General features: G+C 42.4%; 1 protein-coding gene across 1 annotated transcript; it reads right to left on the bottom strand.

The window, feature by feature from the left end:
- Nucleotides 1-1,129: 1,129 nt before the first annotated feature.
- DDX21 (DExD-box helicase 21) lies at nt 1,130-13,473 on the bottom strand. Its single transcript, XM_083503291.1, has 15 exons — nt 12,965-13,473; nt 11,688-11,945; nt 10,042-10,117; nt 9,472-9,650; nt 9,074-9,191; nt 7,891-8,076; nt 7,004-7,149; nt 6,500-6,649; nt 5,985-6,146; nt 5,619-5,738; nt 5,424-5,497; nt 4,510-4,669; nt 2,996-3,130; nt 2,167-2,211; nt 1,130-1,392 (listed from the first exon to the last, which is right to left on the bottom strand). Exons 1-15 carry the CDS (start codon nt 13,385-13,387, stop codon nt 1,204-1,206), a joined length of 2,421 nt encoding a protein of 806 aa, XP_083359417.1. The 5' UTR covers nt 13,388-13,473; the 3' UTR covers nt 1,130-1,203.
- Nucleotides 13,474-14,388: the final 915 nt, after the last annotated feature.

Raw genomic sequence — 14,388 nt, 5'->3', positions numbered from 1 at the left:
GGAGTGAGGAACCTGTTTGGCTCCAACCCTGTGGGCCTACTTTGACATATGGGCAGGGCAACCCATCACATGACATAATTGCAATGTCACATAACTGAAATGTGATTGTCCCACTAACACATCTTGATCTGAAATATCAAACGGAGATTCCTAAGCCTGCTCCAGGCCGATAGCTTCAATGTTCTTCAGTCCATCCTCCTGCTCCCCACCCCATGTCAAGAGGTACAAAACAGTGCCAAGGCGCACCAACCCCACCTCTTCCCCACAAAGCTCCCACTTCCCTCCAGGCCTCACCAAGTCTCCCACACTCAGCTGAGGCCTTTTGCAAGCAGAAGACAGCAGCTCAGGTGAGCTGTGGAAGGACACTCATGATAGGACAGCTCCCTGACAACTGTACTGCTCTCCTGTCACTTCCCACCTCTTTGCCTTCTGCCACCAAAGCTGAAACAACATAGTGGGTAAAGTGGGCAGCGGAGCCGGACATCTGATGAGCAGCTGCCCTGGCTAGTTGTAACTTTATCCAAAGCTTGCCTGGACCACCCACTGCCACCTCCCTCCGAGGCTATTACAATGGCCTGACACCTCTCAGAAAGCTGTAGGTTGTGGTGCCATCTGTCAGCAGCCAAGTGATCATGATTATGGCCTTAAGAGTAATGTAGAAGATTGGGGTTGAGCACCACTGCATTTAGTACAACTGGCTCCTGATCCTACACCACCATCCACTCACATTAACTAGCACAAAGGGATGGCATAGCAGCCCTTGGGTTGGATCCGGACTTTGCATTCTGCAAACACAATGGCTCCTTTTGTCCACAGCTTTTTGATTGAGTGGTGAAATCCTGCTAGTGGAATGGGGGAGAGGAGAGAAGGAGGCAACATTTGTCAAATTCCCACTCCCTGTGCAGTCCCCTAGAGCCACATATTGTTCCAGAGCATCCTCTAACCCCACCCAGAGCAATTTTTTCAGGGGGAATTAAACAAACTCTGGACCCAAGTCCTTATTGCAAAATTACCTAGTAACATTCAAAACTAGAACGATTCACTCCCGTTTCCCTACCCCAACAAGTGAGTTATGTGGCCAGAATTGTATGAATGAGACAAATCTAAGAAAGCAATAAAAAGCACAAAGGAAAGTGTAACCAACTTTACTTCTGATAAAACAAGTGATTTAGTCCCAGCTGTGTATGACATATTAACAAATGATCAAAAAGCCCGGCTATGGCTTCTTTTTTGGCCCCTGTTTCTGAATCTGTCATGCCTGTTGGAGCCGCCACCTCGCCTTCCATTCCTGAAATCCGAGCCACCACTTCGGCCGCTGTCACGTGATTCTTCAAGCTCGGGCAATTCCGTTGCCACAGAAAGTTGCCAGCGTCTTGTATCCTGCCATGTTTGCTAATAAAAAACACAATCAGCACTGAATTTACAAACCAGTATTTGCAAACATCACATAAAATAAAGGGACAGAAGTTTTCTGAGCTACATGGAAGATTCCCACCCCCCCCCAAGGCATCAAAGTAAGTTAAGAAAAGTATTGTTATATTGCCTCTTGACACCTCAAGGTAACCTGTTATTTTCTCCTATGTTTCTTCCATACAATGACCAACAAAAGTTGGTTTAAAGGAAGTTTCAAAACTTCCAAAAGCGAGCATTTCTGTAAAAAAAGAAGCCATGTTTCTTACTTTAACTAGTGTTTTGATCAGTTTCCCAAACTTGGGCTTCCAGCTGCTTTTGAACTACAACTCCCATCATCCCTAGCTAGCAAGCAAGACCAGTGGCCAGGGATGATGGGAACTGTAGTCCAAAAAAACAGCAGGAGACCCAAGTTTGGGAAACAATGGTTTAGGTAACACTTTATAAATGCTATTCAGCCATTGAAAAGTTAATTACATTGCCTCTAGTTATTGGACATAATCTGATAAAATACATGTTTTAACCACGTGGTAGTGTTCTGAATGGAATCAAATCTTGGGCAAGAGGTATTTAATGATAAAAAAGAGTAGAAACGATCAGGTTCCATTTCACCCCTTGATTAAATTTCTTAAACCAATTTCTTCCTTCCTAAAATGCAACATTTCCAATTTAATGTTTTTATAATGATAGCTCATATTTCTTCATTAATAATAAAGTGGAAAAAACTTAAAAATCCATTAAGTAGCAATTTCTCACCTGTACTTTATTTAGTTCAGCAACAGGAATATCAAAGCACACACCCTGAATACAAGAGAGAGACACTGACCGTCAGGCATTAAACAAAGAAATCTGCAACACTTTGAAGAAGGCAAACTTATTAGTTCACATATTAAGATGCAACAGTAAGTGCCTGACAAAGTGCCAGCATTTGATTTGTATAAAAAAATTATAGAGCAGCGTTTAAGTGAATAGTTCAGGTACTGGCGAAGGCCAAGTATTTTACAGACCAGCATTAAGAACCAGAAAAGGCTACTAGTTTGATGAGGACAAACACAGATGGCTGGTTTTTCAATAACTAAACACAAGTCAAATGGAGAAGGAGGAAAGGATTTGTCAGCCATTAACACTAACAGAAGTAATAACTGTACAGTACTTGAAAAATTTCCTGCAAATATATGAAGTCTACACAAAGAAGTGCTTGTATTTTATTCCGTCACTTATAAAGCAGATCAAATAACCCTTACTTCCAAACATTTTATAGATGTTACAACATGCTCTGTAATCCTCATTCATAGTAATTCTAGAGTACATGTTTCTATTTAAAATGTTAGAGAACTAGGACTTATTCACAGCCACATAAAAGTGATGATTCAACTCTGCATATTTCCAACGTATTATGTTCTATCCTACGACAACACTAACTCTAATTATAAAATTCATCCTCATATCATTTCACCAATACCATTTTGGTTTTCAAGTGCAAAACCTGTGCTTTGCATGTTATCAGAACAGATGAGGAAAAACAAATACTATAAAATGCTCAACTAGCAAATACCTACAAAATGTCTAGGTCAATATTTCTTACCGTCTTCCCCTTAAGAAAGCGCATTCGGGACACTTTGCTGTCAATGTCCTCACCCAGCTGTTCTTTCAGACCTCGCCAAGCATAGCCAATGGTGTGCATTTCTACTGAACACTGAAGTGTCATGGTCACAAAACCCTTTAAAAAAGCAAGCAGCAATAGACATTTACAGTAACAGAAGAGGGATATAACCGGTTAATTGTTAAGAGCTTTTGATAAAGGTCTTTACATTACAACTAATGGCTGCTAGGTTGTAAGTGGGGCAGCCTGATAAGAATTTGTGCTACCAATCCTGAAAGCACCACAATGGCTGTCAGTGAACTACCAGGCCAAATTCAAGGTGTTAGTAGAGTACTAGTCTATATAAAGCCCCATGTGGCTTGGGGCCCAAGTATCTAATAGAGTACCTTCTCTAGTATCAACCATATTTGGACCTTACAATCAGACGAGGCCTTGTTGCTAATGTTGTCAACGGGGGCTTATCTGGTAGGGGGAGATGCATGACAGGGCCTTTATACTGGAATGCTTTCCCCGAGGAGATTCCCCTGGCACCTTCATTATACAACTTTAGGCTCCAGGTGAAAGCATTCCCATTCAACCAGGCTTTTGGCTGACTGACATCCTATATATTGTGTTTTTGAGAGGGGGTTGGGGTTATTGTTTTGTTTCTTGTTTTTATTATGTGTTTTTATCTTGTATTTTTATGCTGTGAACCGCCCTAAGATCCACAGATGAAGGGTGAGGTATAAGAATTTGATTATTAATAAAAACGACACAAAGGGTTCCACAATAATTCAGTGAAACTACCAAATAGACTGTTTAGTTTTTATAAAACCAATCTATATTTAATATCCTTAATACATCTTCATTGGGAGGCCAGTCATACAATTAGGGCCAGTGCAGATATAAGCAGCATTCAAATTCCAGTTAAAAGAGAATCCTGGATAACCTTAACAGTAGTTAATATTGTTGCCATCACAAAATTCAATGTCTATGAATGTGCGTGTTTTATCCTTGGTGGTGGTAGGAAAAGATCCCCTGCCAAAGAAGGAATTACAGGGCCCATGCACGATCACTTAATTATGGCTCAAATATTATTTGTTCATTTACTTAGTTTGTTGCATTTATATCCCATCTTTTTCTCCAAGTTCAAGGTGGCGTATGTGGTCCTCTCCCATTTAATCCCCACAACAACCCTGTGAGGTAGGCTAGGCTGAAAGGCAGTGGCTCACCCAACGTCACTGAGTGAACTGTATGGCCCAGTGGGGACTTGAACCCTCCCAAGTCCCAGTCCTACACTCTACCCATTATACCACACTGGCTAGTCCTTTGTCAAAAAGACAATGTATTGGTACATTCAGTATGTCAAGAGGGGGTGTGTGACCTTGTGGGTGTGGCAGTTTCGCTGTGTTCACACCCAGATAATGGAGTCCTTTCAGGAAAGTTTGACTAGGATTATCCTTAAAACAGATCTTATATAGACTATATAAATGTTATGCAACTGCATGCATATTTACCGCATCCGAGTTGAGCAAAGAACGCTGTTCAATGGCAGTAGCTCCAGAAATATGAGCCAGTGCGGCAGCCAGAGCTTCCACTGCCCCCTTTTCCTCTATCAGCCGTTCAGCTGCCTGTCTGAAGTGGTCAATGGCAGATGGAGGAACGGAATCCAAAGATCTGAGCAAAAGATTAATCAGTGTCATGTAAACTGCTGAAATGAGAAGTGCACATTTTATAACACAGGAGATACTGAAGCTTAAACAAGGCTGCAATCCTGGATACACGTACTGGAGAGCAAACCCCACTATTTTGGGGCTTACTTCAGAACATGTACAGGATTGCAGCTTTGGAATTCTAGGGTTGTATCCAATGGCTGACAGAAGGTGACTTGCATAATCTTCTCCTCTTCCTACTTTGACTTCTACAAAATGATTCTCCAGAGGTTTAGGGAGCTCCACTCAACAGTATATGCTGAACTACAACAGAAGTGGGTAGATAAATCATTTTCCTCTTCCCATGTTGTTCAGGCGAGTCCCCTCACTTCCCAAAACTCTGCATCAGCCTTGTGAGGAGCATGGCGAACACAGAGGGGGAAGACCAGCTGGATGCAACCCCTAGATTATTACCCAAACTTCCCTGTATGCCTCCAGTAATTTGTTTCTTGGTTTTTCCTGACAAATTCAGATCAAATCAGTACACACCCACATACATACTCTCCACAGCTGACAAAAGTGCTGAAAAAAATGCTGCAGAAAAACAAAAATGTGCAACAGTGCCAATGTTCTTGTGAGCTAAAATAGAAGGCTGTGAAGCAGAATCTGTAATCTGTCTTCATTAAGTCAATATCCTGATCTGATCTCGGACAGATATGGTTAATGGAAATGCACTGGACACTGCATTAAGTTCAAAATATAAACAAAGAATGAAGTACCTGAGAGCATCTTTACTGGAAGCCTTAATAATGTCCGTTGCTGTAGGAACACCCACGCGTTTAAATGTAATCCCCTGAAGATAAGAGTAAGAGTATGTACATTATTCAAGTGAAAAGCCACCCTTGGAGACACATGCCAATGGCTTAGATATCCAACATATAAATGACACAAAAAAGTTGGAAGATGATAATTACCGCTTTTTGTTCTACTTGTCTCAGCTGATAATCTTCCTTGCGCTGATAGAAACAGATGCACATCCCAGTTCGGCCAGCTCGACCTGTGCGCCCAGAACGATGAATATAGGACTCTACATCCTTCACAAATGAAAAGTCATGGGAAATGCTTATATTAATCTTACGAAAAAGCTACAGAGAAGCCAAACATTCACATTTACTAACATGCAAGAGTGCCTAGCTATGCAAAATGAAAGACAGATTGCACAAAACACTACATGTGGCATTCATTGTTGTGTGTCACTTTAAGTAAGCTACCTCTGGCCTGCAACATGAACATACAATTAAAGGGGTTTCTCTCCTTTCCACTAGGAACTAGTAATTTACCTTTGGTGGTGAACTTTGTATTACCAGATCAACCTCTGGGATATCTAAACCTCGGGCAGCGACATTGGTTGCAACCAGAACTCCAAATGATCCATTGCGAAAGCCTTTCAGTGTAACTTCTCTCTGCTTTTGTGGAATGTCACCATGTAAAGACTGTGCATCCTAAGTACATAAAACAGAGTTAATGGGAGATTATTGGCAGAAGTGACAAATGACAAGGATCAGTTTCCTTCCCAATTTAAAAGCAATTTAAATGAGCTCTGACAGATCTTGGATGCAAGAGAATATTTTCCCTGAATTCTGACATACCCATTTTCTATCCCCCCCCCCTTTACATGAAAAGTGTGATGTCCAAAATATCCATAGCTGCATGAATACATTCATGCAGAAAACAGGATACTTGCACTGTGAGACTGCCAAAATGGCATCCACTTCAACAAGACACCCTTTCCCAAAGTCAGCTCAAGCTAAGTTGATTTTGTAGCAATCCTTTACAGAAATGAGGGTCATTGCACCTGTTTTATTGAGGCATTCAGGGCCAGTTCAGTTGCTTCTTTTTTGGTCTCACAAAATATGATGGTACGTCCATGACTACCACTGTAGACTTGAATAACGTCTCCAATGACTGCAGCTCTCTGGGACCAATGACATTCAATAGCCAAATGCTGTCAAAAAATGAAATTAATGCTGGTTAGCAATAAAAAAAGCTATGACTAAAGGCTAAATTAGTTGAACATTCATCCCACTAGAATCAATGGCACAAGTTAGGCTGGAATCTTAGCCCTGTTTACCTGGGAGTAAGCCCCAGTGAATTCAGTATGACTTGCTTCTAAGTTGACATGCCTAGGAGTGGGCCATAAGTTATGGCTTAAATGCAATTGATTTCAGTTTGACCGAAGTATAACCAACTTTGGATCCAACCCAATTATCTTTACTGTGGGTTTGCTTGCTTTTTAAAGAAAAGAATTACACTTGGTACACACAAATTTAATCTTGTTTCACTGGAAGAAATTACTTACTTCTACATTCATTGCAGTTTTTTGAGTCTTCTTTCCAATAAGATCAATTTGCTCATATCTAGATTTCATGTATTTCTTTGCTACATCATAAACCCAATGCGGGCAAGTTGCAGAAAAGAGTAATGTCTGTGGATTGTCTTCAGAATCTTTAACACAAAACAAATATTGTTTCTTACAAAGTTAAAGCAATTAAACTAATTTCCATGATTAAAAATAAAGGAAAATCTATAATCATCGCATCCACAATAGAGGCAAAACGCCACTCAGAATAAGTGAAGAAATTACATTAATATTTGTGCACTCTTACTTCCTGATAATTCTCAACATGTGCACTCAAGGTATTACTATTCAACAGAAGCAGATGCAGAGTATAAAATAGAAACCCAAATGAATGCACATGTCTTGTATATCCAATGTCTCATGCTTTACTTGTGAGCATTTTCCTGTTCTACTTTTAATAAGCTCCAATTAAAAAAAATATTGAAATGCCATTAGGAACACAACCCCATACCAAACCTTTTTAGAGCATCATTCCCTTTTAGAAGCAATGTGTGACACTGGTTATTTCAAAATACTTAAAAATAACTTTTATATCTAAAAATAAAGTATAATAATTTTAACCCAATGTACATATAGCTCATTTTTTCATTTATATGCTATATTATGCACTGGACTCAAATTATATTTAGAGCCCTCTGACACTGAAAGAGAGTAAGACTAAATTGCTTTCAAATTTAATCCTCCACTACAGATTGACCAATGCTCCATAGTACTTTCAATTCAGGTGAGAGACTAAGGTGGACTGCACAGTGTCTGCTGAGCAAACAGATCCAGATACAAAAGAGCTCTCTGGCTTGACATGACAGGTGAACAGAAGTAGTAGTTACCTTTTTTATAAGCGTATGCTAAAATTTCCTCTACTTGTTCTGCAAATCCCATGTCCAACATCTGGTCAACTTCATCCAGGACAACATGCTTTAGATTGGAAATGTCCAATTTGTTATTTTGAAGATGGTCTTTAATTCGACCTGGAGTCCCAACCAGGATGTCAATGCCATTACGCATAAGGTCAACTGAGAAGGAAAGTTAATGTTGATTATGTATTAAATTGCTGAAGAATTAGTTTCACGAATTGTGACAAAAGTGTCATGTGAAGATGAAACAGCTCTGCAGCACATTTCTAAAGAACAGTTTCCTGTGACAACATGATCATATCTACGACAATGTTTGCAGGAACTACTTTGGTAGCGCCCCAAACCTTCAGGCATGCTACTCTCCAAAATGTGTAACTTTATTCATTTGGACATTTGTCAGTGCTTCCATTAATCCCTTTGCTTTAAAATATAATCTAAGGCTGCCATCCTATGCTTACTTAACCTGAGAATGAGCTGCACTGAATACAGTGGAAGTTAGTTCCACCCAAGTAAAAATACATAGGATGGAGCTGTAATTATTTTCTTCAGTTTTTGATATCCCTTCCTAGCTATTAAGCAACACTGATTTCCTATAGGTAAGTTTCAAGTTTCACCACACACCTCTGAACACAAGAAAAGTGAAATAGTGAAGTACAGTCAAACCTCGGTTGTCGAATGTAATCAGTTTCGGCAGCCCGTTCAACTCTCGAAACCATTCGAAAACTAAGGCACAGCTTCCGATTGGTATCAGACATTCAGCTTCCAAAAGACGTTCAAAAACCAGAACACTTACTTCCGGGTTTTCGGTGTTCGGGAGCCGAAATGTATGGTAACGGAGGCATTCGGGAGCCGAGGTTTCACTTTACTTCACTGTTGTGTTCTGTTTTGTTTGAAAGGGGGACCAGTACTACTTCAGTTTTTTAAAAAGTACTTTTTAAAAGCAGGGATATAGAGTGAATGTGTCTTTAGCACCTAATAAGACACCACCAATGCTAATATTTATGTAACAAGCAGTAATAGAGCCTAATCTAAAGGTAACACTATTTCTTCACATTTTAATGGTATTTTCTCCTCAATCACACAGATAACCTTCTTTCTTTCTTTTTTTAAAGTGCTACTACCGCAAAAAAACAACAACACTGTTGTGATTTCTTACGTTGTCCATTATATGCTGTTCCTCCATAGAAGCAAGCCACAGTGAGTTTCCTTGTGACATCTTTGAAGTCTCTGGCTACTTGCATTGCCAACTCTCTGGTTGGAGTGAGGACCAAAACCTAAATATTTTGTTGAAATGCAGTTAGTTATTTGAGTGTTGTAAACGTATAGGCTGATTATTCTTTTATTTAAAATCTTCAGAATTTTTGCAAGTTTATTTTTACTTGAACATACACAATTATACATGGTGGGAGATATTCAGAGCTGCATAGGTGAAAATCTCCTCCTCCTACCTGCCCAATCTGCTCTGGAGGGTCTCCCAACTTTGTGGAGCACATCTGGGGGCATGTGGGGGTGGCAGCAGGGGAAGGGGAAGAAGCAAAAGTCAGTTTCACTCACCTTTGGTGTGCGGCCTCTTTTTCTTTCCTGGGGATCTCCCTGAAGTTTTTCAATTAAAGGAATGGCAAAAGAGAAGGTTTTCCCAGTTCCAGTCCGAGCTTGGGCTATCACATCTTTACCATCAGAAATATGCTTGTAAGTCTTTACTTGAACTGGAAACAGGTAGGTAACTCCACGGGCTGTGGAAGAATACAGTTAAGGCTTTTATATAGAAATATGTAAAATCATCATTATTCAACAGCTGACAATTGCTTATATGAAAAGAACCCAATTCACAGCATGAAAGTAATTCAAGTGTTTTTATTTAAATATTGGAGGAAACCGCTATGATTCTGAGATCTCTCTCCTTGGTGTTCACAGCCAAATTAGAATGCATGAGGGTATTTGTAAATTTTGACTATTGTTCCAATGTGCATCATTCTGTACTTACATGGAATCTCATCTACTATTGCTCAGCCACTGTTCTGACATAATGAAATAACCAGTCCTGGTGAGAGCAAGATGAAAATGGGCAGGGAGGGGGGGAAGAGGAGTGTTCTGCTTCAGACTGTAAACATTTAAAGAACATACCTTTGAGAAGGTCAATTGTTGCTTTAGAGAGATTAAAGTTGGCAAAGTCTCCTTCCTTTTGCTCTTCAGTCAATTCCTGTTGGGATTTTTTTAATGCAAAAGATTAGTTATAGAAAGTCAATTTAAAATATTCCAAAAAGTGCTAGAAGTGCCGGAAGGAAAAATGTTTAATATATCTGGTAAATGTTTTCACAGATTTGAACATCTTGGGGGGAAATAAGGAATGGAAGGCTCTCATAAACTTGTAGTATAGATGAACAAGAAAAGAACAAAAACCTCAGTACAAAACACTTACAGCAAGCCCATTATATTGAAAGGGCATTGTCAACAGACATAATTTATCAAGAGAACAGCTAAACAAGGGCAAAACACTGATGATGTGGCTCAGAGACTGCACTACATATTTGAACGGGAACCAAGTGACAATTCATAATGAAATTATTTTAAGTTCCTCATACAAAGTCTGGTAGCTTCCAAACTTGATGTATGTTATGAACATCAGAAGCTACATCATTGCGAATCAGACCACTGGTCCCTCTATCTCAGTATTTACATGGATTGGCAGCAGCGTTCTGTATTACAAAGACCTTCTTCTGGGTACCCCACCTTCTAAAGCAACCACAGACATTTTGACTGCATCACCTCAATTGTGGGACTTTTGCTAGGGATGCTTCCCAAACACTAACTCTTATGTCTTTTCATTGTCAACCTTTTAAACATCAGATGAGCTGTTTTTAAATGAGTCTGGTGCTACTCATCTTGATGTTACTGCTGTTTTCCCTACTGTGGTGTTTACTGTAGTTTCAGTCCATTTAGAAGTTAGCCGCCCCTACGTTAGAGTATTTTTTGCCATAGCATCTACAAGAACAAGGCCCTTTATCCTCAAACTGAACTCAGAAAATGGACACCTTTAGCCTGCTTACCCAAACCCTTGGGTCTGTGCACTTGGAAGTCCCAAGGTTAATAAAATGCCCTTGCATCTCCAATGTATGGAATATTTGGACAGAACTTTCCAATGCTGGAAAACATAGATGTGTGGACTAGACTGGGAAACATTCTACTTTTAATTATTATTATTTCATCTATACTTCCCTTCAGGCAGTATCTTAAATAAATGCTGTTTCCCAGGGTGACCCACAACAAAACCCCACCAAAAAGTCTTGACAATAACAAAAATGAAACATCACAATTAAAACCAGCAATTGATATAAGTAATTGAAACAGTTGAAACTTGGAACCTAGAGAGTCTGGGAGAAGTTTAAAAAGTCTTCATCTGGTGACAAAAAGATTATAAAGTTGTCACCAGGAAAGCCTCCCTGTAGAGCAAGTTTACATTAACAGGGTGTCACACCAAGGAGGTACTTTTTCTCATTGCAATCTACATTTCAGGTAGTGATGGCACAAAGATAACAGATAAACTAAGCCCCCGGGCATGGAAACACAGAAAGGAATTCCTTCATGTATCCAAGTCCCAAACCATGTTAGGACTCAAAAATTATCAACACTTTGAATTGTGCTTGGAAAAGGAATTATAACTACACCTTGCCTCAGTACATGGGTTAGTACACTTACCTTTCCCAACTTCTGCACTGAGATTCCGCTGAAATTAAGTATACAAAATGAAAGGTCTGAAGGTATCATCTCACCTGATCTTGGTCACTCTCACATTCCGTATTTGATTCTTCAGCATTACCCTGCTTTTTTGAGTTGCCAACCCCATTAGTGGCGGAGGATGTTGTATTGTGTTCCGCAATTATGACTTCAATGTCATCAAAAACTTCTTTCTTTTTCTTACTTTTCTTTGGCTTGGGTGGTTCCAATTCTGTATCAGACAGTTCATTCTCCTCTGTTGGTGTTTCTTTAATTTTCATTTTATGCTTTTTAGATTTATCTTTCTTATCCTTCTACAACAAACAAACAACCTTAAATTAATATGCACAGACATATCTACCCCTCCCCGGCATGGAAAAACACATTTCCCCCTATATTATTTGAAGCTATGCAGTTCATTGTGTTTGTATGAAATTACATCCTTATGTAAAGTCCCACTGATCTCAGTGAGGCTTACTTCCGTTGCCTTTTAGAAGTAGATGGGATTTTCTATTATGTAACCCTCACCCCGGCTTTAATGTATCTACGTGGGGGGTTTGTTTGCTTGTTTGGCAAGAAAAGGTGAATAACAAACTTAATTAACAATAATAATAACGTACTGCTTACACTGCAATGCAGCTCAACCATGCATCTTTCGAATTACACGCAAGTAACTAAGAGCATAAAGAGCCTGCTGGATCAGGCCAATGGCCCATCTAATCCAGGATCCTGCTCTCACAGTGGCCAAGCAAACACCCGCGGGAAACCAGGGAACAGAGCAGGAGCACAAGGGCGCTCTCCCCTCCCGTGGTTTCCAAAAACCGGCCTTCAGAAACGCCGCTGCCTCCAACTGGGGAGGCCGAGCTTGGCCACCGTGCCCAGTAGCCATGGATAGCTTTATCCTCCCGTTGCATAATCCTCTCAGAAAGCCATCCAAGTTGGCGGCCATCCTCACTGCCTGCTACAAACTATGCGCTGCGTGAAGAAGCACTTCCCCTTTTAAAAAATAAATAAATAAGATTAGGAGTGCTTGGTTTTTTAAAAAAATAAATAATTTCGGCCGGGGGGGGAAGTTGGAGGAGCGAAGCAAGACTGGCGAGGCCCACGTTGTTAAAGGCAGCCGCGTGGCAGCGGCTCGCCCGCACGCGCTCTTGCGCTTCCGAGAAGCGAGAATTCGACTACGCGGCCGCCGAGGGCCGCGGCTGAGGAAGAGAAGCCGCCTTTGGCTCCTCCTCCTCCTCCTCCTCCTCCCGGGCCCGGCTCGCCTCTCCACTCGCGGCCACGAGGCCCAGCCGGCCCGGCGTCTTCTCCCGTTCTCCCTCTCCCCGGATACCTTGCGCTTCTTGCCGCTGCCCTCCAGGGCGGCCTCGGCGTCCATCGGGGTGCGGGGCTCCATCTCGTCCTCGCTCTCGTAGTCTGGCCGGGGGGCTGCGGGCATTTCCTGGGACTCTTCTCCGCTGAGGTGGTGGCACAAGCGGCTGCTCAAGGCCGACGCCGGGGTAAAAGGAAAGAGCCCCGCCCCGGCGGCGCTGCTGACGAGGAAGCGAGGCGGCGCTTGGCTGCGGGAGGCGGCTCTTGGCCAGGCCCAGCCCCGCCAACAGGGGGAGCGAAGCGTGCGGAGGCCCGGGGCTGAGGAAGCCGAGCGGTCGCTGGTGGCGCGGGAGGAGAGCAAAGCCCGGAAGCGGACGAGGCCCAAAGCCTGCAGGGCCGGCAAGCGGGCGCAGTGCTGCGTGAGGCAGCGGCCGAGGCAGCCCATTCCCAGGCGGCGAGTGCGACTGTCCCCGGCTAGCAGCTCCCGCTGCTCCGCCTCCCCTGAGGTGAAGCGCGGTAAACGGACACTCCCCCCCTCGGTGAGTCATCGCCGTCTTTCTCCGCGTTGGCTCTGCTGTCGCCGCCGCACTAGGTGGCAGGCGAGAGGGCGGCCTCGGGGGTGAAGCCGAAAGGTTTCCGTACCGTTCAGCACCGTTTCCCTCTGGCCTGAGTCCTGTCGCTGCTGCCGGAGGCCAAGCAGTAAATCCCAGCGGTGAAAAGAAGAGAGATATGTGGCAACTTGGCTGAATCAAACTGGGCTGGCACCCCCCCCCCCACTTCTCGATTATGTGCTGCAGCCACCACCGCCACCCCACTGCCCACGCTTTAAAGTAACCGAAAGTCTAAACTTTAAAATGAGTAGGGTTTTTGTAAGGAAACGCCCCCCCCCGCTTCGCTGAAGAATTTGCACTCTGCATATGCCCAGAGCAGGGGGGCCAACTTGAATAAAATATGGAGGGCCCAGGTAAGCCCTGCCCCGCATAATTGAATCACAGGATGAGGCACACACACAGTTGGAATGGCAATGCCCATCAACTTGGGGGGGGGGCTGGTCCTCTCAAATATTATGTTTGGGGGGCGAAGACCCCTCCGCCCCTTGGAGTTGGCTCTTTTCTTAGGATCACGTATTTCCTAAGCTGACCTGATTCTAATGATACCTTAGGAATCTTAAGAATTTCTCAGAGACAAATCTAGTCCAGCATCCTACTGCTTCCCACAGTAACCAACCAGGCAACGGCTCTCTTCTATACTGTATGTCCTCAGCAGCTGGTATTCAGATACACTGCCTCTGAACACAGATATTCTAGTTAACTGTTATGGCTAAAACCAGCTAGACTTGTACCCTGTGAATTTGCCTAATTCCCTTTAAAACGCATCTGAGCCAGTGGCCATCATCTCACCTTATGGCAGCAAATTGAAATAAACTTGTATTATATGAAGATGGGA

This window comes from Podarcis liolepis, assembly GCF_965112155.1.
Source record: "Podarcis liolepis genome assembly, chromosome: 5".
NCBI classification, from domain to species: Eukaryota; Metazoa; Chordata; class Lepidosauria; order Squamata; family Lacertidae; genus Podarcis; species Podarcis liolepis.
The sequence above is the reverse complement of the archived record's forward strand: the minus strand, read 5'-3'. Positions and strand labels throughout refer to the sequence as shown.